The 24,173-nt window shown below is 52.4% G+C and overlaps 1 protein-coding gene across 1 annotated transcript; it reads right to left on the reverse strand.

Annotated features, from left to right (window-relative positions):
* Window positions 1-1,009: 1,009 nt before the first annotated feature.
* On the reverse strand, window positions 1,010-24,158 carry pcsk7 (proprotein convertase subtilisin/kexin type 7). The gene is made up of 16 exons (XM_088618948.1): window positions 23,968-24,158; window positions 21,033-21,475; window positions 19,718-19,852; window positions 18,901-19,066; window positions 18,323-18,413; window positions 18,085-18,139; window positions 13,371-13,509; window positions 12,956-13,056; window positions 11,535-11,702; window positions 10,957-11,064; window positions 10,204-10,306; window positions 7,401-7,557; window positions 6,937-7,031; window positions 4,934-5,027; window positions 3,947-4,064; window positions 1,010-3,260 (listed from the first exon to the last, which is right to left on the reverse strand). The coding sequence occupies exons 2-16, from the start codon at window positions 21,426-21,428 to the stop codon at window positions 2,967-2,969; spliced, it is 2,220 nt and encodes a 739-aa protein (XP_088475074.1). The 5' UTR covers window positions 21,429-21,475; window positions 23,968-24,158; the 3' UTR covers window positions 1,010-2,966.
* Window positions 24,159-24,173: the final 15 nt, after the last annotated feature.

Consider the following 24,173-nt stretch of genomic DNA (forward strand, 5'->3'; position numbering starts at 1 on the left):
ACGAGGAGCGTGGCACAGTGGTCAGCATTCCTGCCTTGCAGCACTGAGGCCCTGGGTTCAATATCAGACCCGGGGTGCCGGCTGTGTGGAGCTTGCATGTTCACGCCAAATTCATGGGGGTTTCTTCCCCCAGTCTAAAAACAAGCTGGTAGTTTATTTGGCCCCGGTGCGAGTGTGGGTCTGCGTCTCTCTGTCCTGTGATGGACTGGCATCCCATCCAGGAAGTATCCTACCTGGTGCCCACTGCTTGCTGGGATAGACTCTGCCCCCCCCCCCGACCCTGTGCTGGATTAAGTGGTTAGAAAGGAGATGGATGGAATCACCATTTAACACTAATACTCCCTGATAACCATTCAGGACAGAGACTTGTGCTCCAGTGGCAAGCACACCTGCATTTACCCACTGGCCATTCATCAACAAGCTTTTTAAAAGCTCCACACCTAGACTGGAGTTGGTCTTGCACCCAGGAAGTCACTGGATGTTAGAAAGCCCTACCAAGTAACCTCTCCCCTACCCTGGTGGTATTCACACAAATCTGAGCCTTTGCTCAGTCAGAGGCATTTAACAAGACGACCCTGACTTGACCCACTAATGACTGGATCATCGATCACGGCCTGTGCTCCGGGTGAGTACTACACTGGCTAAGGGGTTCAGGAGCCCCTCTGCTGATGTGTCCGCATCCAGAAGGTCATCTCGGCAGATTTGTGGACACCCACGAAATACCTCTTAGACGATCTGCCTTTCCAAACCACTGACCAGTTAAACAGGAGGCTGGAACGCGGTCCCAGATAGGAGAGTGGGGTTAGCGATCTCTGTCAGACAGTGGCAGCTCTCACACAATCCAAGAGCATCTACAGTAAGAACCCAAAGTTCCCAGACAAGCTATACTAGCTGGGGTACCTGAGCCATCCAGGGTATTCGGCTTGAGTTCAGCTTGTTCCACACTCCTACAATCCTTTGGGTAAAGCACTGCCTCCTCCTCTCGGTTTTAATTGCACGTTGTCATCGATCCTGAAAAAACAGCCTTTATTTAATCCAGATCAGATCAGCCGCAGGACCCAATACAAAAGCAGGCTCTCGCTTTGAGCACCCCTGAGGTGGCGCTTGACTTTAACAAATAAAACAGTCACAGTTTTGGTTGTGAAAACACCCGGTTTAGCAAAACCAGATTGCGCAAGGTCGATTCTCAATGACAACCATCTGATTATTTAGAGCAAAAGGTTTTAAAAGACACCAGCGCAACCAAAGCATTTACATGTAATATATACTTTGAGGTTCCAACACAGGGAGGATATTCATGAGCACTAATTTCCTATAACCCAAAAGAATCTAGAGTAATAACCTCAGAGCCAGATTTTGAGAAAGCAGGTTATGGCTGTGTATATATCCAGACACATACTGTACACACACACACAGCAGTGTGACAAATGATCACAACACCTCATTGCTCCTGTACATTTCCACGTGCTTCCGAAATGAAAACACTACACCCGAAACTCCCGAAAAACCTTGAGAATAAAATGTACTGTATACCGTATATTACTGACAGCAGCAGTGTGTTAGAAGTGAAATTTACAGAAGAGCAACAGATAGGGACCTTCTGCGAGAGGATTGTGATCATTACACTGCACAGCTCTGACTGGGGCGAAAGCAAAGGGGCCTTATTGCACAAAACCAGAAGAGATTGCACAGCTATTGCAGAGAAATCCGGTGTCACAGAAAGTGAGTGTGCAAAACATGAGCAATACCTGCACGAATGCAATGCAGTCCTGTTCTTACAGCTCGAGAGCTGAAGGTGTTCCAATCCATCGGCACACGAATGAATGCATCTGAGCATATAAATATATATGCATGCATCCATTTGCTGCCTACGTTCACTTCTAGATATACACCCGCCACAAATGTTATGCTTATTTAAAAAAAAAATCCAGTATTTAAAAAAACTGCAGTACATGCTCTCTTTTAGGTTTGCACACATTGCACTCTCCTTCCACCTTAGCGTCCAAACAACAAGGGTTCGGAAAGAAAATACCCCCCCAAAAAATATCTCTTAAAAACAATCCGGAAGCTGGAATATTTGTACTGGATATGAATATTAAACAGACTCCTTTGGTGTGCACACACACTCGCAGCATTCAAAGACACCCCCCCATCTCTCACACGCACACAGAATCACAGCCGGGGACAGCCAGACCGCCTGTCTGATGAAGCGAGGGCAGGCTTTCAGAGGAATCGCGTTCTCCTCCCCCTCGTGGTCCAACTCGGCCCCATCGCCAGCCAGTCCCAGTTCTTCCCCATCGAGGTGCGGTGTCGAGGAGAGGCGGATGCAGGGCGGCGCCGAGGGACGAGTCCCGGCCTGCGGACTGGACACAACACTGCCCAGCGGGCCGCCACGCGAGACCGCCGTTTCTCGGAGCGCGCCTCCAGTTCGCTTTCTGGAAATCTTTGTTCACAGTGCAATATGTATCTTTTTTGTCTTTTACTCCAAACCCAGGCCACTTACATGTATTTATAAAAATACAAGTGGGGGGGAGTCGTGGTTTGGCTCCATGAGGGTGTATAAACCCTTTAACCCCCCCAGCCAGAAACACCAGGGGAACCCGACGGAGCCCCCCCACGCCCCCCTCGGACAGGCTCCGCAGCGAGGCGGGCGGGAGCCGGCCCGGCCAGGAGGGGGGTTCTGATCCGAGAATGCTGGGAGGGGGGCTGGGAGGGTTCGCGTCCTGCAGGAAGGGGCAGCTTTCGGATCCAGGTGGTCCCGCCAGGAGAGTCCCTCTTGCAGCTCCAGGCTCCAGGGCTGCTGCGGTCTCCCCTTCCCTGCGCGGGCCTGCGAGTGAGTGTTCAGGGGTGTCATGCCATGTCCCCCAGTCTGTCTCTCTCCGTGACCCGTCCACTGCCTAGGCTGCCCCTCAAGCCCTACAACCCCCTTGCTTCAAGAAGGAGGGGCAGGAGAGGGGCAGGGGGCGCTACGTAAGGGTGTCCTGAGCGATGAGCGGGGCTTTCTCCTCTTCCTCTTCCTCTTCCTCCTTCTCCTCCTCCTCCTCCTCCATCTCCTCTTCCAGCTGCAGAGTGGGGCGGCTCGCGGGGCTCAGGCCCAGAGTGTGCAGGGGGACCAGCCCGCCGCCCTCGCCCTCCTCCACGCTCCCCCTGCCCCGCTTCCTGCCCCAGCACGGCCTGGGCCATTCCAGGTGAGCCAGGCTGACCTCCAGGGTGTAGTACAGAGACCAGAACAGGGCAAAACAGCCCAGGAGGAGCAGAGACTGCAGGGAGACAGAGAGAAGAATCGGTCAGCCTCTAGTACGCAGTGTTCCTGGTGCACCCAAACAAACAAGGCGCCCGTCACGCAAGGGTTGTATCCTGCACTTGGAGCCCTGCCCTCGCTCTGGCCACTGTGCAAACGAACCACACAGGGCCCACCCTAAAGATGTGGTCTCAGCCCATCTGGCTCATAGCCTGGGTACGGCTCTCTTTATCCACCTGAACGTGATCAACGGATGAGATGGTACCCACGCCGGATAAAAGTTACCCCAAGCATTACAACAACAGTACCCAAGGAGACCAAACGCAAGGGGATGGTCAGGGGGCTAATTTATGATTAGTATTATTAAGGGATGTGAACACTTATCAAACCATTTTTCTCAGGCGCATCTTGCAATCCTGGCAGACTTGTCCTCCTAGTGGATCACACCGTCTTACAAGACTGGAGAAGACTTGTCCTCCTGGTGGATCACATTGCCTTACAAGACTGGAGAAGACTTGTCCTCCTAGTGGATCACAATACCTTACAAGACTGCACACTACAACGTGTCTATTGTAAATGGCTCACAAATGAGCCAAGTTCATTGGATTTTAGACCATGTGAACCAAGCCCGGTGTCAATACGCTCGAAGAGAGAAGACAGAACAAAAGCTCAGGCAGATGTCACCCACAGGACTCTCAGACTCACCTTCAAGCTGTTGGAGGTGAGGGGGCTCACCACTTCTGGGGGGATGTCCAGCCCAGGAGGGCAGGGCAGAGAGAAGCCACTGTGCAGATACTGCCCACCCATTGCCTCCTCCACGTGCCTGTGGACCAATCACATCACATTGTTACTGTGAAGCACACCCACCCTGCTACATTCTGTGGACCAATCACATCACATTGTTACTGTGAAGCATACCCACCCTGCTACATTGTATGGACCAATCACATTGTTACTGGAAGGCTCACCCACCCTGCTACATTTTGTGAACCAATCACATTGTTACTGTAAGGCTCACCCACCCTGCTACGTTGTGTGAACCAATCACATCACATCGTTACTGTGAGGCACACCCACCCTGCTACATTGTGTGGACCAATCACATCACATGGTTACTGTGAGGCACACCCACCCTGCTACATTGTGTGGACCAATCACATCACATGGTTACTGTGAGGCACACTCTAGACTACAGAGCCCAGAGAATGGAGAGCCCCAGTCCAGGTTGAAGGTCACATTGTAGGCAGTTGATATGTTAAAGTGTTTTGAGATCATTTTGGACTACAGTCTTGGTACTAACAGACCAGTTATTTTGATTGAATCAAAATTTTACAGGTGTCACCAAAATTCAGAAACAGGGGATCTACAAAATGCACTGGACAGGGAGTCTCTGGGGTCAGTGCTGAAGATCCCCAATATCAGTGACTAGTGGATCTTTTGGACCCTACTGTTACAGAGTATGGAGATGACCCACACCCACCCTCGCTATGTGCCAATCACAACAGCGCCTCCCCCGAGAGACACACCTCCCCTTGCTGTACAGCCAATCACAGCGCTCCTCCTCTGTGAAAGGCACTGAACAGACATGCCTCACCCCACTGCATGGCCCCGTCTCACCGAGACACACTCACACCCAGCACAGCGAACTCGCAGGACGCTGGCACAACCCGAGACCCAGAGCGTCTGCCTCACCTCTGCCTCTCCTTCACTGCCTCGAAGGACATGGATGAGCCGTACAGAGTCAGCCTCCAGCGGTTCAGCACGCCCGGGGACAGCACACCGTCCCCTGAGAGTAAGAGACAGAAAGACACCGAGGGAGATAAGCAGCAGGCAGACTGTCCGCTGCCACACAGCAGAGCCCTGGAGGATAGCAAGGACAGATCGCGAGGGAAACTGACCCAGAGAATGGGACATCCACTCCAACATCTCTGGACTTTTTCCATTGCAAAAAAATAAAAACTCTTCGATCATTCATATATTAGGTGTGTTTACACAAGTTCAGGTATTCCAAAATGAGTGGACAAGAGAGACCGTTCTAGTACAATAATTCCTATACGCACGAGCTAAATTCATTCCTCTGAAACTGGTAAAATGTCAATTAAATTCCCATTTCTTCATCTTTGACTGGTTCCAGAATTCTAAAAAAATTCCATCAAAAACACCCAAACGGCACTCAAGAATGAAAACACTAACATTCCTGGTTCATTATTCGAGTAACATGCTTCAAGTCGTCAGCTAACAGATAGACAACAAGTGGGAAAACAGTAAACACTCCTGTGCATCCACACTGTCCAGTAGGAACTGGACTTTGTTACAGTGATTAGCAAAAGCATAAACATTGGGTACTGTCCTGTGCTGCGGGCACTTAGCACACATAAGCCTTTATTATAAAAAAAGTCCAAATGCAATGAAAATAAAAAACAAACTCCTCATCCGAGAGGATGCTGTACAAGAGCCCAGCTTGCAGGAATGAAAATCTGCTCTTCGAATGAGAACCCGGGTTCGGGCTGCCACTGTACATGTCATATCAACGAAAACCCGTACAGTGAGTGGTGGCCGCGGTTTTCTGCAGCAGAAAGCTGACCAGACATATTTCGAATGCACTCCCTGAATCTCTCGAGGATGTGCAAGGCACTAATCGGAACTAATCCTGGTACGAACGGGGAAAATTCCCAGCACCTTATCACTTTGCCCCCTTCTTGTAAACTCCTTGGAACAGGACGTACTGCCCCGAGGGGTGTCATCACACTCAGCGAGGCTGTAGATAACAGCTCCAGCACAGAATGCATCGCAATCTTAGGGGCACGATTTCAGGAAGCTACTGTACTTTAAACAACCTTGTTTCTGTAACACTTCACAGTGTCATCATGCTGGTTTCTTGTCAGTACGCTAGCAGGTGTGGATTCAGGGTGGGGAAAGGTCTTAGGACGCAAGGAGAGACTGCTCTGGCCTTCCCAGAATGCAGCAGATGGCGAGATGGCGAAACACGTCTGCTCGTGCCGACAGCCTGTCGCACTTCCGTGAGAGAAATAAAGACAACGGCAGAACGGGGATTTTAACTTTGAAAGCAGAAAGATCAATCAAGGAGAAAGACCAAGACAGGACAGCCCCTGTGCGATATATGTGGATTAGACTGTAAGACTGTAACATTCTCAGGGGTTTTCATTGACATCTTGGGCTGAATTGATCAATGTCTGATCAGCATTACTGATCACTAGGCAGTAATCAGATATCAAAGGAAGTGCACAAGATATTAATGAGTTATTCCCAAAAAAGTGACCCCTCTGCAAGGTCAATATCACTTAAGTTACAGTACATCATCAGAAGAACAAGAAATGACTGAGTGTTTTCATTCAGTATAGCAGTGAATGAGCATGAACCCTCTCTCTTACAAGAACCCTCATGTGAACCCTCTTTGTCATGACAGTGAACCCTCACCAGGAGAGCAGCTCTCAGATACAGATGGAGAACCTCTGTCATGACAGTGAACCCTCACCAGGAGAGCAGCCCTCTGACACAGATGGAGAACCTCTGTCAGGAGAGTGAACCCTCACCAGGAGAGCAGCTCTCAGATACAGATGGAGAACCTCTGTCAGGAGAGTGAACCCTCACCAGGAGAGCAGCCCTCTGACACAGATGGAGAACCTCTGTCAGGAGAGTGAACCCTCACCAGGAGAGCAAGACTCTTGACTTACTGTAGTCGGTGAGCTGTAGACTGTACTGCCCCTCAGCCCTCTCGCCCCAGCAGCGCACGGTAGAGAAGGTCCAGTCAGCGTATCCCGTGGGCTCCCTGTGGACAGAACAGGCTACGCTGAGGAAAAGGCACACTCAAGAGAGCCAATCCAAACCAAGCACACTGCATCGTGGACTGGCCATCGGCCAGAAAACACACAGTGCGTCTGGAGAGCACGAGCAGTGCTTGTACTGTAGGAGTCTCTCAGACTCTACTGTCTCCGACTGGGCCGTACCGGGTCTCTCAGTCTCTACTGTCCCCAGCCGGGCTGTACCGGGTCTCTCAAACTGCACCTCAGTCTCTAATGTCCCCAGTAGAGACAGTAGAGACTGAGTGAAGAAAGTGCAGACAGCGTCCTGTGAAGCTGTTGGATACCATATAGATACCATGGTCAGCAAGGCCAGTGAGAGGACAGGTGTGACTCACGTGTCCATGATGCGCCTGGCTCCAATCAGGGAGGTCATCCCACTGGGGCAGTGTAGCAGGATCTCCACGTTGCCACGGCGAGGGTGAGTCATCGTCAAGGTAACGGCCACGTGCTCCAGCGTGAGCATCCCAGACTGCCGCAGGTCCGCAGCAGTCACTGCAGGCCAGGGAGGGCTTTTGTAAAAACTTACACAACACCTACGTACAGTTTGAAACAACTGACATTATTGCTCTGTCAGGTTTATTGCTTCAGAGACTCCTCAAATGGATAAGTGCTGATGCTAAGTTTGTATTGTCCACATTTGTATTGTACGGGCTGTACCAGGTCTCTCAGTCTCTACTGTCTCTGACCGGGCCGTACAGGGTCTCTCAGTCTCTACTGTCCCCAGCCGGGCCGTACCGGGTCTCTCAGTCTTTACTGTCCCCAGCCGGGCCGTACCGGGTCTCTCGAAGTGCGCCTCAGACTCTACTGTCCCCAGCCGGGCCGTACCGGGTCTCTCGAAGTGCGCCTCAGACTCTACTGTCCCCAGCTGGGCTGTACTGGGTCTCTCAGTCTCTACTGTCCCCAGCCGGGCTGTACTGGGTCTCTCAGTCTCTACTGCCTCTGACCGAGCTGTACTGGTTCTCTCTGACTGCTCCTCAGTCTCTACTGTCTCTGACCGGGCTGTACTGGGTCTCTCAGACTCTACTGCCTCTGACCAGGCTGTACTGGGTCTCTCTGACTGCTCCTCAGTCTCTACTGTCTCTGACCGGGCTGTACTGGGTCTCTCAGTCTCTACTGTCTCCAGCCGGGCTGTACTGGGTCTCTCAGTCTCTACTGTCTCTGACCGAGCTGTACTGGTTCTCTCTGACTGCTCCTCAGTCTCTACTGTCCCTGACTGGGCTGTACTGGATTTTCCCAGACAGGCAAAGCGACAGGGATTTAGACTAGCACCCAGAGAGGCACAGGGAGAATCCGACAGGGACAGACAGGTTAACACTCGACTCCACACTCTCTCTCTCTCCCTCCCCCAAACCCGCCCGCCCTCTTTGTTTGAATTCCTGCTCCTGTGTAATCCCCTGGCATTTCCTCATACTGTTTGTTGTTACAGCCTCACACCACTTTTCCTTATAGGGAAGAACACATCCCCTGTGGGGCCGGGGAGAGGGAGAGAGACCGTCCGTTCCTCGGCGCTCCCGGACAGCTACTGGGCCCCCAGCCGCGCTCCCGAGCCAGCGCTGCTACTGTTCGCCTCGCGCCGATCAATCACATCAATCAATCGGTCAGTCAGTCAATCAGATCGACATTCAGAGGCGTGACGAACCCCATCAGGCCTCCTCGGGCCCTGTGAAGCCCAGCTTCGACAGTTCCACAGGTCCCTGCTCGACTCAAAGCCGGATTTGCCTTCCCTTAGAAATCCCGACTCCCAATGTCTGCAGTTAATTACGTCCGAGAAATGATAACAACGCTCGCATTCCAAAAGCCCGGCCTCTCAGAATCCCGGGCTGGGAACAGATAAATTGCTGGCTCTCAGCGGCCGGAGCCCTCGAAAGGATTACTGACTCTTCCTAGTTCACCCCCTTGCCATATCACGCTCAACAGCGCGATGGTCGCTTGTACAGGGAAGGCAGGGTTTTCCTGACCAGCAAGCAGGGACGGGGATAAAGGGAAACAGCTGAGCGAGAAAGGGCGAGAAAAATCACTAAGAGAACAATCCGAACGAGAGGCAGGAGGGAGGGAGGGGGAACAGAGAAAGGCTGGCAGGGACGCGAGTGAGAGAGGCGGCCGTGCTGCAATATCAGGGTGACACAGCGACTCTGGAACCAGAAACATTGCCTAAAAAGGGCAGATAAGCGCAGGAGGCTGGCTGGAGGAGAGGCTTCTTTCCCTGCCCTGCCTCTTTCTCACTTTCTCCTTCTTCCTCTCCGTGTAAATCACCAGAAGTGGCACATCCAGCGAGGACACGCGCCTCTCATGCCCTGAACCTCTGGCCTGCTTTCCCGGGCCTACGGACCCTCAGCATTAAAACTGTACAACTCACTAGGAAGGCCTCCTTTACAATAGTGTGTGCAGTTTGGGTCACCATGTAATAGACCAGATACAGCAGGTCTGGATTCAGTCTAGTGAAGAGACACCCTCATACATTCCAGGGCTTAAAAGGATACCATATACCGCCAGGCTAAGAGAACTGAGCTTTTTTGTCTCAGACAGAAATTACACAATGGGACCTGATCCAAGTTTTCACAATTCTCAAAGGCGTCAACAAAGTCAACCCAGCAGACGTCTTGAGCCGCAGGACACAAGCACAGACAATGCAGGGGTACATTTAAAACCAAGAACCGCTGCTGTTCCTACACAAAGGGTTGTGGGAGTCTGGAACAAGTGATTTCTTTCAAGAAACAGCGTAATGGGATCCTTTGCTTAGCTACTACTTAGATACTAACAAGCCAACTTTGATTGGCTGGGCTGAATGTCCTTCTCTCCTTTGTAACTGTTCTGCTGTTACAGGGAGCCACAAAGGGCAGACAAACAGACATTTGCAGATCCTGGTAATGTGTTACAACATAAGCAGAAATTCAGCTGGAGTCAAAACCAGTTGTCTCTGAGAACAGAGGTCCAGGGTGATCCACTCACATCCACACTCATTGCAGTGAAGGATATTGGTACAGTAGCTCACAACACTGTGCAGTAAACGGATCACTTGTTCAGTCCAAAAACAGTGCAGGAGCAGGATACTGCACAGGTATCCGCTCAGGTACGGATCTGAACTGGGACACTCCCTGTGGCTCCTTCCTGTCCCACCTCTGATCCCCACCCCCTTACCATTCCAGGTGAGAACGAGTTTTTCGGGAAAGGCTAGGATCTCTGCTTCCTCCTTCAGCTCCGGACTCTGGTAGGACACCAGGAATGGCACCGATTCCCACACCTGGATGGAGATGGAGCCGGAAAGGGAGAGAAGAACAACGAGGGAGAGTGCAGTTTAGCACGTGGGCCATACTGAGTTCAGTGCACTGCAGGACTCTTATTCACTGCAGCTCGTATGGTGCTGTATTTAGCACTGCAGTGTAAGCAAAACTGTCTTTAGCACTTGCAGTGTGTATAACAATGCATTCAGTATGTACGGGTACTGTATTCAGTAATCTTGCAGTGCACAGTAAAGTCTTTAGCACTTGCAGTGTGTATAACAATGCATTCAGTATGTACAGGTACTGTATCAGTACTCCTGCAGTGTGTACAGTAATGTATTTATCGCTTGTGGTCTGAATTGCTGTATTAAGTATGTACTGTATTCAATATTCCTGCAGTGTGTTCCATCGTGTATTCAGCACTAGTGTGTGCAGTACTATATTCAGCACTGTAGTGTATAAAGTAATGTATTTAGCACTACAGTGTGTGGAGTACTGTATTTTAGCACTTGCAGTGTGTACATTACTAGGTGTTTTTAAAGTCCAGTAGTGAGTGTGGTGAGTGGACAGTACAGTGTGTCTTTATTTCAGCCCAGAGTGTGGCAGTGGACAGTACAGTTCAAAGTCAGGACAGTGTAGATTCCAGAAACCCAGGTGGTGAGGTCTGTACCTTGGCAGCGTTGACCAGCCTCCAGGCATTAAGCAGTCCGAAGCCATGCTGGTGACTGTGGTGCAGCCCTGCGCCATTGGTCTTCCAACCCGCTCGCTTGTCCTCGTACTGACACACACAAAGACACGTCAGCGGTGTCAGACTTGACACAACATCACCTCAGGGTTTAAACCTGGAGACAGGATTCATTTCACGACTGGAATTAATTTCTCTAGAGATACGAGTCCGTTTTCAGTTTGGGTCAATTCTACTGCGAATTTGGAGGTATTCTTTGCTCATTCATGACATACAAACACATGGGGCAGTACTGAGAGAGAGGCTCACTGTTCCTCGGGCTGTGACAGGAGATCAGGTACTGGGCTGCCAGTTCCCTCCTCCCTCTCCCAGTAGGAATGGGAGTTGTTGTGATTCTGGCAGGTGTGGGATTGCTGAGATTAGATTTGTAAATCTGGGGAAGAATGTTTCTCCAATCCCAGAACAGAGGGCACAGTGCAGGAGGAGGTGCACCTCTGTCTCTATTTCTCCCCACTGTCACTCACTCTCCCCACCCGCTCTCCCTGTCCCCCACAGCTGCTCACCTTGGTAGCGGTGTACACAATGATGTGCTGTACGTCCCTCCAGGTCAGACAGGGTCGGACCTGCAGCATCAGAGCCACCATGCCAGCGGCCAGGGGCGCGGCCGCCGAGGTGCCCGTGTGCCCGTCTGTGCAGCCCGTGCCCTTCTGGAACTCCCAGTCCGACGTCACCTGGGCACACGGAGCTGGATTAATCACACGCAGTGAGGAGGCCTGCTGTCTACACACACACAGGGTCTACGCACTGAGAGACGGGAGCCCCGCCGTCTACGCACTGATGCGTATATGAGGTATTTAGTTGAGGATGCACTTACACAACTCTCTTTTTTTTGTACTATTTACACTTTTCTTCTTCCGGCTGCTTTTCCCCCTGAAACAGCCTGGAGCTTCAGCCGGGCAGGGTGGGCCCAGGGGACGCCTGAAGGACCCAGACGGGCAGCGCGAGGACAGAGGCACGCTCCCACGCCACGCACGCTGACATCACCCGGCAACACCGCGTCGCCATGGAGACCGCGAGCAAACAGCGGCCAACCGCAGGACCGCGCTTGCGGCTTCTTTCCCAGTTTCCTTACTCCTCGCCCCCCACCCCCACCCGTTCCGGTCAGGATTCTTGAGCTCTCTTGCTCGGGGTCTCAGAGCCCACAAGACTGACGGCCCTGGCTCGCCTGTACAGTGTGGCTGCCGAACTCGATCAGGGGCGGTAAGGCACCTGCCCAGGCTGAACATGGATTCAAGACACAATTCAAGCACAAAACCTTTTGTTAGCTGAAACCGCTGCCTTAAAAAAAAAATCTGAAAAACAGGGACGCTTACCCACGCCGCTAATAGCATATAAATAGCAAACCTGTCATTTTTTATTACACCATGAACACGCTGACAATAGCCAACTGGGGTTCCCATTAAATAGCTGAACTGTGTTTGAATGTTTTCAACTCAACGTCTCAAGAGCCGCTAAAAAAACAACACAGCGACGACGCAGATGACCATTATAGTCCACATCCTCGAAATGTAAACTCTTAACGACCCATGATGTCATCGGCACACAATAGCCCAAGCTCTTCCTGTTTTCTTAAGGTGTTGCTCAAAGGGTTCAAAGGACGCACTGCAGGGCCACAACACATCCCCCATTCTGCATAAGGTACATGTGACTAGGCATCTTTTAAAGACACAGGCCCCTGTCCTGAAAACAGTAGACTGGACAGTAGAGTAGAGGCATTTCTCTGTGTCGGCAATGTCTCAGCACTTCAGCCATGTCTCCCTGTGTCCACGTCTCAGTGCGTCAGTGATGTCTCAGCGCGTCAGTGTGTCAGCCATGTCTCTCTGTGTCTCAGCACGTCAGTGTGTCAGCCATGTCTCTCTGTGTCAGTGAAGTCCGTCTGCGCCGCTGCCCAGCGTGTAAATGAGCACTATACGCCGACACTCACGATACTGCGCAGCTGTCTGTCTCCACTGCTGAAGGTGACGGCCAGCATGGAGGCGCACTCCTCCGCGTAGAAGGGCATCCTCCCGTTCTCATCCACCGCCCCTGCAACACACACAGCTCAGGACAGAGCGCCACACAGCGGCTTCCTGCAGGGCGGCGACAGGCCGCCTCACAGGTCCACTGTGGGCAACTCCGCCAGGCAGGCACCTGCTGAAGACTGCTGGCACAACTGCCTGAGGGGGGCTGTCGGAGGGGTAATATCAGCTGGGGGCAGTCAGAGGAGGGGGTAAAATCAGGTGGGGGCTGTTAGAGCTGGGGGTAAAATCAGGCGGGGGCTGTTAGAGGAGGGGATAAATTCAGGCGGGGGCTGTTAGAGGAGAGGGTAGCCGCTGGCCAGCCGGGCGCAGAGGACTCACCGATGGTCACGGTGTAGATGGAGTTGGCGTAGCCGTCGTAGTTGCAGTTGTCCTGGAACTGCCCCCCGTTGCCGCTGGCGACCACGAAGATGCTGCCGAAGCCCCGCCTCCCAGCGATCACCCCGTGCTGCAGCGCCGCCTGCAGGACAGGAGGAGAACTGACGCCCACTGACCATCACGTATCGCACCGCTTGCAGTCGGCATCCGGGAAACCTCACAGACAAGGACCAGGGCCCCTAAGAAGATCCAGCCCGAGCCAGGATCGGCGAGGCCAGCCCTGGCAAAGGGAGACGGACGGCGAGGTGTCCCGAGGTGCCGCTCCGTCCCCCTCTGGGCCAGAAACTGCAAAAGCAGGGGCTCAAAGCTTTTACCCCCGTAGCCGGTGGTAAAGAAGGTGACGCTGACCTGACCTGAAAATAACCATCCCAAGCGATCTGTTCAAGCGAAGGAGTATTAACCTCAGGGTTCGCTCCAGATCCAGACCCAGAACATACAGTAATATCTGGCCTGGCTACGACCTCACTGCCTTGACTAGAGCAAATTTTCTTTTATTAACCGGCTGCTGCTATGATCTCACGTTTGTACCCCTTTAGGCAGCTGGGAGATGTGCTGGAGGTCTGACTAAACTAGTTTAATTGGTACAACAGCAGTGTCCCTCACAGGGTTTGGGCACTCCCCCCTTACACACACACACACACACACACACACACACACACACACCTTCGAGTCCTGAACACAGACCCCCGCCACTCCTCCACACTGCTGCCTGTCCAACTCCCACCCCCCACGGCCCCCTGACAGGAGCCGCCAGCGCTCGACCACAGTGGGACGTCCCGTTTCGAGGAAGGTCGAGCCGCAGCAGCAGGAAGGGTGCGGCTTCAGTCAGAACCGCTGGCTTGCCCCTGGCTCTGACAGGACACCACAGAGAGCCCAGGGCCGGCGGCGCGCCAGAGCCCTTCATTAACGGGAATCGCACAGCTTGAACCGTTTTACTGCTCCCGCAAGTTTCCACTCACCGCGCCAGGCACAGTAATGAGAGGGGAACATTAGGAAAAGATTACAGACACGAGCAGGTCTGCTGATCCCATCTGGGCAGGCGCAGGCTGCCAGGAGCACGCTGATCCCAGAGCCCCCGGGGCCCTGCGGTCAGTGGCGTGAGATGCTCAGCTCAAACATGGGCTCAAAGGTCCTATTGTTTCCCGTCCATCCATCTTCTATCCCTCTGAGCCGATACCGGGTCGCAGGGGAGCCGGAACCTTTCTCGGTCAGCAATGGGCACGAGGCAGGATACACCTCGAAGTGGGACGCCACTTCATCGCGGGGCGCAGACAGACAAACTCTCGCACCGGGGCCAATTGTCGAAGAAGCCAATTAACCTGCCAGCGTGTCTCTGGACTGGGGGAGGATACAGGAGCACCTGGAGGAAACCTCACGCCAGCGCAGGGAGAGCATGCAAACTCCACCCAGACAGCACCCCAGGTCCAGGACTCGAACCCGAGGCCCCAGGGCTGTGAGGCAGCAACGCTAACAGCTGAGCCACCTCCTACAGTTGCCCTTTAAAACAACAAACTGACACGTCAGTGCCCACATATGCGCAGGCACCCCCCCCCTTCGAAAACGACTCGGACCGCAGCTGTTTCACTAACAAGCATTCTCGCCGGTCTCTAGGTTTACAAGCACCGAGATCTGGCCCGCAGCGTTGGGCGGCAGCGTTACCGCCGTTCAGCCTGATCTCCTTAAACGGCGGCCGCCTGGATCCGGGAGGGGAGACCCCCAAGGAAAAAAACAACCAAACGAGTGACAGTGGGCCTGTAGGTGGCACTCTTCTGCCCGGACCAGAATTTCAAAGCCAGCGGCAAAGCAGGGTGAGGCGGGAGGAGTGCACTTTCAGGTGAGAACATAAACTGAGGCGCTGACCAATTAGATATTAATTATCCAATTAATCCAAGGAGCAGAGATGTTAACCCTGGTGTCCCCGGTGCGTCAACAATCAGTTCTTGGAAAGGCAGCGTCTCTCTCCTCCCCCTGTCCGGCTAGGTCACCCAGGGGTCCCCCTCCTGGTGTAAAGAGCTTCGAGGCCCTTGGGAATGCGGGGTGCCCCAGGTGCACTGCAGAGCCTCACTGAGCGGCTTTCTGAAAACCCCACTCTGGACAGCACGCATCACAGCGGAATCAAGGCTGACGGCATCGCTGACTATCCTCAGCCGCGGAGCGTTTGAATCCAGCTCAGGAGCCTGAGCCGTGGTTACGCGTCCTCCAGAACACAATGACCTTTGAAAAGCGACGCAGGGAATCGAAAGCACATGGCGGGTAATTAACTCAAGACGTTTTATTTCATTCGCGCAGCTGCCAAGTGCTGCTAATGCAAAGTGCAAGCGTTCCTCCTAGAGGGGAAATCTGACTACAGGGTGTTAAGGCCAACCCTTCCTCTCCTGCCGCCACTAGCAACAGTCGGCCAAGGGCTGTCCACTGCTGGGAAAGGGGGAGAGGAGGAGAGAAAGGAGTGGGGGGAGGAAAAGAGAGGCAGAGATGGGGAGAAAGGCAGAGGAAGAGAGAGACAGAGGAGACAAGAGAGAGCCCCTATTTCTCTACATTCCGGAGGTCCTGCACAGCCTGTTTGAAGTCATCTCGGCACACGCTGCCTCAGAACTCCAAGGTCCCGGGTTCGATTCTGGCCTGAGTCTGCCTGCGCTCCCGGCATTTGTGTGGGGCCGCGCTCCGCGGTGCCGGCGCTGCCAGTCCATGCCCAGGGCCTGGCGTTACACACGCTTAAGGACATACCGGACACACATCGTGCCGCCACCAGGCTCTGCAGGGGGGCGCGGGCAGAAGAGCACGTGTGCACGTCTCCTCGCGCCCGCTGGCCCTGGACACACTGGGGACCCCCAGACACCGGCGCATCAGCTTCTACAGCACTGGGAAAGCCACGAGCCGCCGCGCGTCAGTCCCAGAGAAAGTGCATCCGACAGGTTCTAGTTCCTGACTAAATGAAATTAGCAGGCGGTTACAGGGGCTGTAATTACAGCTCTGGTCTGGTCTGCTTCGGAGTTAGAAAGAGCTCTGCAGCAGTGTGGGCTGTGTGCGCGATAGGGCGACTCTGCTCACACATTTTCTGCAGCAGTGTTAACAACATGGGCTGTGTGCACAACAGGACTACTTTACTCATACATTTCCAGCTGACAACTGCAGCTATAGAGGACTTTACCTCTTCCACAGGCTATAAAACACTTTAAAAAATACATAAGCTCAATACATGTATGTTGAATGCGATTTTCAATATTTAATGTTCATTCATCACTTCTCCAAACTGACAATTACTAGACTGGTTTGAAGAAAACAGCTTAGAAGAGGCTGAATTGCTACTTAATAAGTTACAGAAATAAGCCATTTTTTCTATCTTCAGATGCAGCGCCGGAGGAACTCAGAGGGCTAGGGGTTGTGTGGAGCGCAGTGCTCTCCAGTGGCAGACTGTAGTACTGCACGTCGTGCCAAGTGTCAGGAGCACATTGAGCCGACACACTTCAAATTACATCTAGTGAGTTCATGACCATAATTATAATCTACAACTGAGTTACTAGGGACTCATTTTTCAAAGGTGACTGAGGGCTTTAGATGAGTGTAACTCTCAAATGAGACTGCTGCGCTGGTGTCAACTGTGTAAACAATTCTCCAGACCCTCTACTTCATATATTACACACAGGGCAAACGTATAATTTCCTTTCCTCGTGATTTTCAGGGCTTGTACTTCAGATTAGAGTGCTGAACACAAAGAAAACCAAGGACAAGGTCTCTTCAAGGCAGTGAAACCAGCAACTGAGAGAAGAATTACCACAAGGCGCATTTTAATCACCGTTGAAGGACAGAAGTCAGTAGACAATCTACATAAACAAAGAATTATTTGTATAATAAGAATAGTTGTAACTATAGCTACAGCTACCTCACAGGCTGACTAATAAAAAAAAGTAGATTAAAGGTGAGGAACTTTGTACAAACTGCAACACATTTATCTCTCCTCCCCATGCAATACTCCAACTCCTGCAGCTGGAAATATATGCATTTGCACAAGACGTGTCAGCAGCTGTTCTACACCTTAGAATAGGGTTAAGAGTAACAACAATGATTTGATGTTCTGCGGCATCCATATGTTACCAGCAGACAGACACCTACCTGTGGACCTGATTTGGTCTGCAAGGAAACGCGGCGTCAGGAAAGCAGTGAAACTCTAGCCCATGAATTTTATTAATCCGGAACAACAGGCAATAATCAACAATAATCAACAGGAAAGGTTCCTGCGCCCAACCCAACAAAACACTCTTGAGTAAGTGGGAAAGTGGGTCAGCATCACATTTAAAACAAGCAAGAGCTGCCAATGGCCTCCCAGTAGCCCAGTAGGAACTTTAAGCAATATCTATAGGCAATGGAAGAGAGCACCAGCAATAAGTTCTAGATGCTAATGAAGAATGGATCCTGTGTGCGTGCACAGGAATTTCACAATCATAGTGAATCAGCACAGCAGTTTCTGTGTAGCAGTGTGGCGACAGCAGTGTCAGTCATAGTGAATCTGTGCACCGTACCTCAAGTAAAGTATAGCTGTTAAGTGCAGCAGTGCATCAGTGTGTCAAAGTCACGGTGTCTGTGCAGCAGTGTGTCAGTGTATCGCTGCGTTAGAGGAGCACTATCACAGCGTTGCAGAGGGAGAGTCCAGAACTCTGACCTTGCCCAGTGGGTGGGGTCCATCCACAGTACGGCCATCATCATCAGGACCCCAGCTGAGTCAGAGAGGAAGAGAGAGTGGAGGAAGGGGCCGTGAGACAGCTGCTTCACAATGGGGTGAGACATGTTACAGCCCAGTGGTTCAGTGCGATGCTGCGATACAGAGCAGTGAAACACTGACGGCATGTAATGCAGGGAGATGATTAAGAGAGCGAGAGGCAGTGTGACCGGCTGTTTACCTGCAGCTGTAGACGTCGTTGATTTGATAGTGTTTGTTGAAAGCGATGGCTTCCATGCTGTCTGTGAGGGGGCCATCCAGGACCCGGATCCCTGAACATACAGACATGTTAACACACCGCACCCTGTGTCCACAGACTCACGCCAACACGCCACACCCCCATATCCATGGAGTCACGCCAACACTCCGCTCCCCCGCATCCAGAGTCACGTCAACACTCCGCTCCCCCGCGTCCAGAGTCACGCCAACACTCCGCTCCCCCGCGTCCAGAGTCACGCCAACACTCAGCTCCCCCGCGTCCAGAGTCACGCCAACACTCCGCTCCCCCGCGTCCAGAGTCACGCCAACACTCCGCTCCCCCGCGTCCAGAGTCACGTCAACACTCCGCTCCCCCGCGTCCAGAGTCACGCCAACACTCCACTCCCCCGCATCCATAGAACCCAGTTCTGTTTAACTGTCTTACACACCACTCTGAAGAACACAACTAAGATGTCCCCAAAGCATGTCCACTGAATGGATTTTATCCAGAGCTGCACAGCCTCACGTCGCCACGCTACCGGAGCCACTGAGAGCCCTCACCTGCCACGCGGCTCCCGTACGCCACGCCCACAGCGCAGAAGCTGTTGTTGGGCACGGCGGCGATCTCGCCCGCGCAGCGGGTGCCGTGGTGATTGTCACTGTGGGCATCAGGGTGGGGCATCGGGTCTGGGTCATTCGAGTTCAGGTCATAGCTGCCCTCAGGACTCTGGGGAGGAAACAACACACACCTGAATCACTGTCCTACACACACACTGTCATAGCAACACACACCTGAACCACTGTCCTACACACACACACTGTCACACCTGAGTCACTGTCCTACACACTTTCTCATACACACAGATCTCAGCTCACGCTGTCTCCACACACTGACATCATCTCTAAAAACACTGATAATTTGATAGGTTGTCACTGCACATACAGTGGTGCCCACTATTACTACACAATCATCACACATCAGTGTTGCACAGTGTTCAGACCGGCACGCAGGCCACCTCCTGTAACTCCAGCTTTTTACTTACCTGACTAAGACCCTTGATCAAAGTGTAAAGTTTGTAAGCAGCTAGATATTTTTGGTAGAAAGAGTATCTTAATGCTATATTGAAAGAGAATTGTTGACATTCTTGACATTAAATGCTACCTTTAAACACTATACTGGATACACAGGCGCACACTGTTACACACACCCAAACATCATGACACACACACACTGAGACACACACCCGAATACCATGACATGCACACACCCTGCACACACACACACGACGCACACATCATGACACACACCCAAATACCCTGCACGCACCCAAATTGTGACACGCACACCGTTACACAAAGCGGCGCCACACAGACTCACATAGTTGGGCTGGATGTCCTGGAGCGTATGCTGAACCCCGTCGTCGACGACGACCACCGTGACCCCTGACCCCGTGATATTGCGCTCCCACACTCCAGTCACATTGATGTCCATCCCCACCTTGACCTTATTGTGCTGCGGGGGAGAAGGAAAGAGAGAACATGCCGAAGAAAAGGAAGTGGATGAGAAACGGACAGAGAGAGGCAAGCGCACAAGTGACACAAGGGAGGAAAGGAGATTCTGACAGAGAGAGAACAGGGGGGTAAGGAAATCTTCACAAAAGAAACTTTCAGGCAGCCACAGCCAGCAGAACAAGGGCAGGCCGACAGTGAGACATCAGGGGCCCGTGATCATTACATTAACCACTTAGTCCAAAACAGGGTCGCTGGACAGGATGCTAGTCCATCGCAGGGCACAAGAAGACATGACAGGGGATACAATTTAGAGACGCCAGTTAATGTAGACAGCAGGTTTTCAGCCTGTCATGTCTGTCAGAAATGACAAAGAGTCAGACAGTGGCAGACATGCAGCAAAAAACTGACTGTTACTCACTGTCAGTCAGTGTGCTAGTCAGTACATTCATCAGCCCACATGTTTTTCAGCACGTTCGTGTCTCACAGTCTGTTAAGCAATATATCAGGGTCGATCAGTGCATGAATTTCTCTGTTTATTCTGAGTATATTCGTGCAGTGCTTCCTGTATGTTTTCAGCTCACAGCACACGTACAACCTCCCAAACACCAAATAGTTTAAAATAATCAGCATTAATAGTACAAGAAATGTCTTCTAACCTTTTCATTTCAAAGAAACATTTTTTGAAAATACTCTTCTTCACTTGCTGAACTAGAATTTCAAGGTGAAACATGCTTGTCCCAATGAAAAGAAATACTTCAGACTCGTTTCAACACTGGAACAAGTTACCTGACGCACCTTACCTAAACAATTTAAACAACTTGGATTCTGCGACACACCAGAAACCTGCAGCACGTCAGCAGGCTGCTCTAGTTCCGAGACCCGTCAACGGCACGCTGGCAAACTGTAGAACACCCCTGACCTGCCCACGGCCCGGCACAGCCCCCTGACCTGCCCACGGCCCGGCACAGCCCCCTGACCTGCCCACGGCCCGGCACAGCCCCCTGACCTGCCCACGGCCCGGCACAGCCCCTGACCTGCCCACGGCCCAGCCCCTGACCTGCCCACAACTGGCCAGTCTCCTGCAGCACGCCAGTGAGCACGCCAGTTTGGGAAGCAGTGCGTCAGAGTACCAGTCTGTCACCCACTCAAGCCATGTCTGAGCTACTCGGTCCCCTTCTCACCAGGTGCCACTGTTTGGGGTATTTGGGATCGTTGAAGGCCAGCTCTCTCTTGGCCCTGCGCAGAAGCTGCTGCTGGGAGAACCAGGACACCTCAGGGTGGGCAGCCAGCACTTCGGCCGCCCCCTTGTCGTCCTGATCCCACCCGTCCGGAACCACACCAGGGCAGAACAGGTAGTGGCCCTCCAGCTGCCCGATCTGCCCCCGGCTCTCCAGCCCCGCCTCCGCGGCCACTCGGTGGGCCAGCTCGTCCAGCTCCTGTCCGCCGGCGCGCCCGCCGCGATCCAGCCGGACCGCCCAGGCCTGGCCCGGCCCACAGGGGGCCGCCCCGGCTGCGGGCGCGGGCAGAGGGGTGGTCAGGAGTGCCAGCAGGGCCAGCAGAACGGCGGGCCAGGCCATAGCAGCTCACCCGCAGCCCTGCGACCACTGCACATCCGACCGGCAGCCTGGGGGGAAGAGAGAGAGAGAGGGGAGGAGATGAACTGGCACCCCAGTACGTGATCTCCTGTCCCAGCCTGAGGAGCAGTGAGCCCGTCTCCCACTAACGCTCAAGATGTTTACAGCACATGTAAATATTTTATGATATGTCTTTGTTGTAAGTGTCTGTAAGATTTTATTTTACTTTTATTTTTTGTTTTGTTTCAGGTAAATCTGATTATTTTTATTTGCTTTGGCAACACTGATTCACCCCATCGGTTGTGCTAATGAAGCACCCTGAATTGAACTGAAATTGAGAGAGCGAGAGAGACGCAGATCATGGGGCGACTCGCTCAGAGAGTGGGACCCCGGCTGGGGAGACCCCGTGAGCCCCAGCACCCTCAGCAATCCAACCACACATGGTGGATACTCTTCGCCTGGGCTGGAGGGCCCAGTGCCCAGACCTGGGCAGCCGGCCACACAACCTGGTGAACCCAGCTCTCAGCTGCTGCGTCGGACACCCAGGGGCGTTCTGGACGTCTCCCGCTGCCGGCGACTCCAAACGTTTGATTAGCTAAAAGGCGTGGTTGAAACCCCTCTGGAACTGGCTGGGATCATTCCAGGGCCGGGCAGAGGGGTGGTCAGGAGTGCCAGCAGGGCCAGCAGAACAGCGGGCCAGGCCATAGCAGCTCTTTCGTTTCTTGGGACCACTGGATAAAAGTGCCATTTTCCAGGCAGAGGTGTGCTGGGGCTCTGGGATTAGAGTGGGGGACGCTAACTGGCTGAACAAGCTCATCAAGAAGGCAAGTTCTGTCTCTGGGTCTGATCTGAACCCTCTGGAGGTGGTGGCTGAGAGGAGAATGGTGTCCAAATTAATATCCATCATGGACAATGTCTCCCACCCCTCCATGACATGCTTGTGGGAATGAAGAGCACTTTCAGCAACAGGCTGATCCTACCACAGTGTGACAGGGAGCGATACAGAAGATCATTCGTGCCTACTGCCATAAGACCTCACCACCCAACCACTGTATGTCTGGACAGGGGCAGCACTGACCTGTTGTGACACCATACCTGCACTCCTGACACCTGATTCCTCTGTAACAACTACAATAATCATTCCTTACACTTATATAGTGCTTTTCTGCACACTCCACTCAAGGCGCTTTACAGGTCAAGGGGATCCCCTCCACCCCCACCAGTGTGCAGCCCCACCTGATGCAACTGGTGCTCTGTCTACATCCGGTTTAGAGAAGTGCAACATGTGGAAGTGGAATGGGCAATTCATCATTCACAACTGTGCAATAGTTATCCACTCTGTGCAATATGGTTGGGAGTGTGCAATATCTACACTGTGTATTACGTCTTCCTTGTGTTCTGTACATTCAGACTTTTATTTATTTATTGCATTACTACATTTGCACTGTACTGTGTCGATTGTGCCTGGCTGCTGTAGCCCTTGACTTTCCCGCATGGGATCAATAAAGTACCGATCGATCTCTAAAAATGGCGATTGGAATCACAGTGGTCTGAGTAAGGATCACAACTGGCAAAAAGCGTCGTGTGTCAAAGTGAGCCCGGCGGTCTCCTCCCAAGTGAATAAACAGCCAGGTAACTCGGAGGAGGACGGGAGGTGAGGTTCTGGAACTTCACTCGCTCAGACACACTTCATCGGGGAGGGTAGCGCGGCCGACTGCCTGGTGAGCCGTCAGTCACGCAACAAGTCAGACAGGTTTGCCCCCGTCACCCGTCACCCGTCCGCGGAAACCAGAAACTCATGATTATCCGTCACAGTTTAAGGGCGGTTACTGCATTTGCCAACGATCCTGCTGCTCCCAATACTTTAACTGTTATGATAACTATTAATAATAATACCTCCTTATAATACTGCCAGCGCTCCTCATAATTCTACTTTATAGTGCCGGTACTACTACACGGAGAACAGCTCCCCCCAATTGTGGACAATTTTGTTGCAGTCAGCCTGATTTCTCCCTTTTCTCCCCCCTGCCCTCTGGTAAACGTTACAGGAGCATCAAGACACGGACCTCCCCATTCAGAGACAGCTTCTTCCCACAAGCCATCAGATACCCCTATCACTCACACTGATGCGGTTATTTTAAAGTTGTCTGTTATTTAACTTGTTGTTGTTGTTGTTGTTGTTGTTGATGATCTGTGTTTATGTTTCTGGCGATTCCTTTAATGTCTTTGTATTGGAGCACACACGCTAAGAAGCATTCCAATGCACAATCAAGTGAACTGAACTTATTGGCGCTGCCTATAGAAGAGTTACCTTTACAGTTATAATAATCCGTGTCGCTTGGGTTCACCTTGTGACAGAGACGGGAACACGAACAACAATAACACAGTAGCCCGCCGCTATAGTCACACTAAGTGAGCTTGAAAAGAAAAGGCAGACACGGAGGAGCCCGGGGAGAGAGAGAGAGGCAGAGTACCAGGAACTCTCCCCACCTGTCTGTCCGAAACTCTCTACCCCTCAGAGCTTTCGGTCGCTGCTCCTTACCTGTCAGGTGAAAAGTCCTCCGTTTGCGGCTCAGAACCCCATTATCTGTCTCTTCGAGTTTATTTCCTCGTCCCCCTCTGCCTTCCCCTTCTACTCTTTCGCTCTTTCAAGAAAACCGTGTTATCTCCAGTAAGTTATGTTACCACAACACTTCCGCGTTTGAGCAACACACGCGCACTGGGAGAGCGCCGTCACTTCCGGTAATA

Source organism: Lepisosteus platostomus, chromosome 25, assembly GCF_059453375.1.
Source record: "Lepisosteus platostomus isolate fLepPlt1 chromosome 25, fLepPlt1.hap1, whole genome shotgun sequence".
Lineage (NCBI taxonomy): Eukaryota > Metazoa > Chordata > Actinopteri > Semionotiformes > Lepisosteidae > Lepisosteus > Lepisosteus platostomus.

What these genes read in the sequence shown, in the direction of transcription:
- pcsk7 (XM_088618948.1), bottom strand. Translation starts at nt 21,428, where the DNA reads ATGGCCTGGCCCGCCGTTCTGCTGGCCCTGCTGGCACTCCTGACCACC. An exon ending in CATCTACACCGTGACCATCG is followed by an intron (nt 13,057 to 13,370) that starts GTGAGTCCTCTG and finishes TGTGTGTTGCAG; the next exon opens with GGGCGGTGGATGAGAACGGG. An exon ending in GCCAGGCGCATCATGGACAC is followed by an intron (nt 7,032 to 7,400) that starts GTGAGTCACACC and finishes TTCTGTCCACAG; the next exon opens with GGAGCCCACGGGATACGCTG.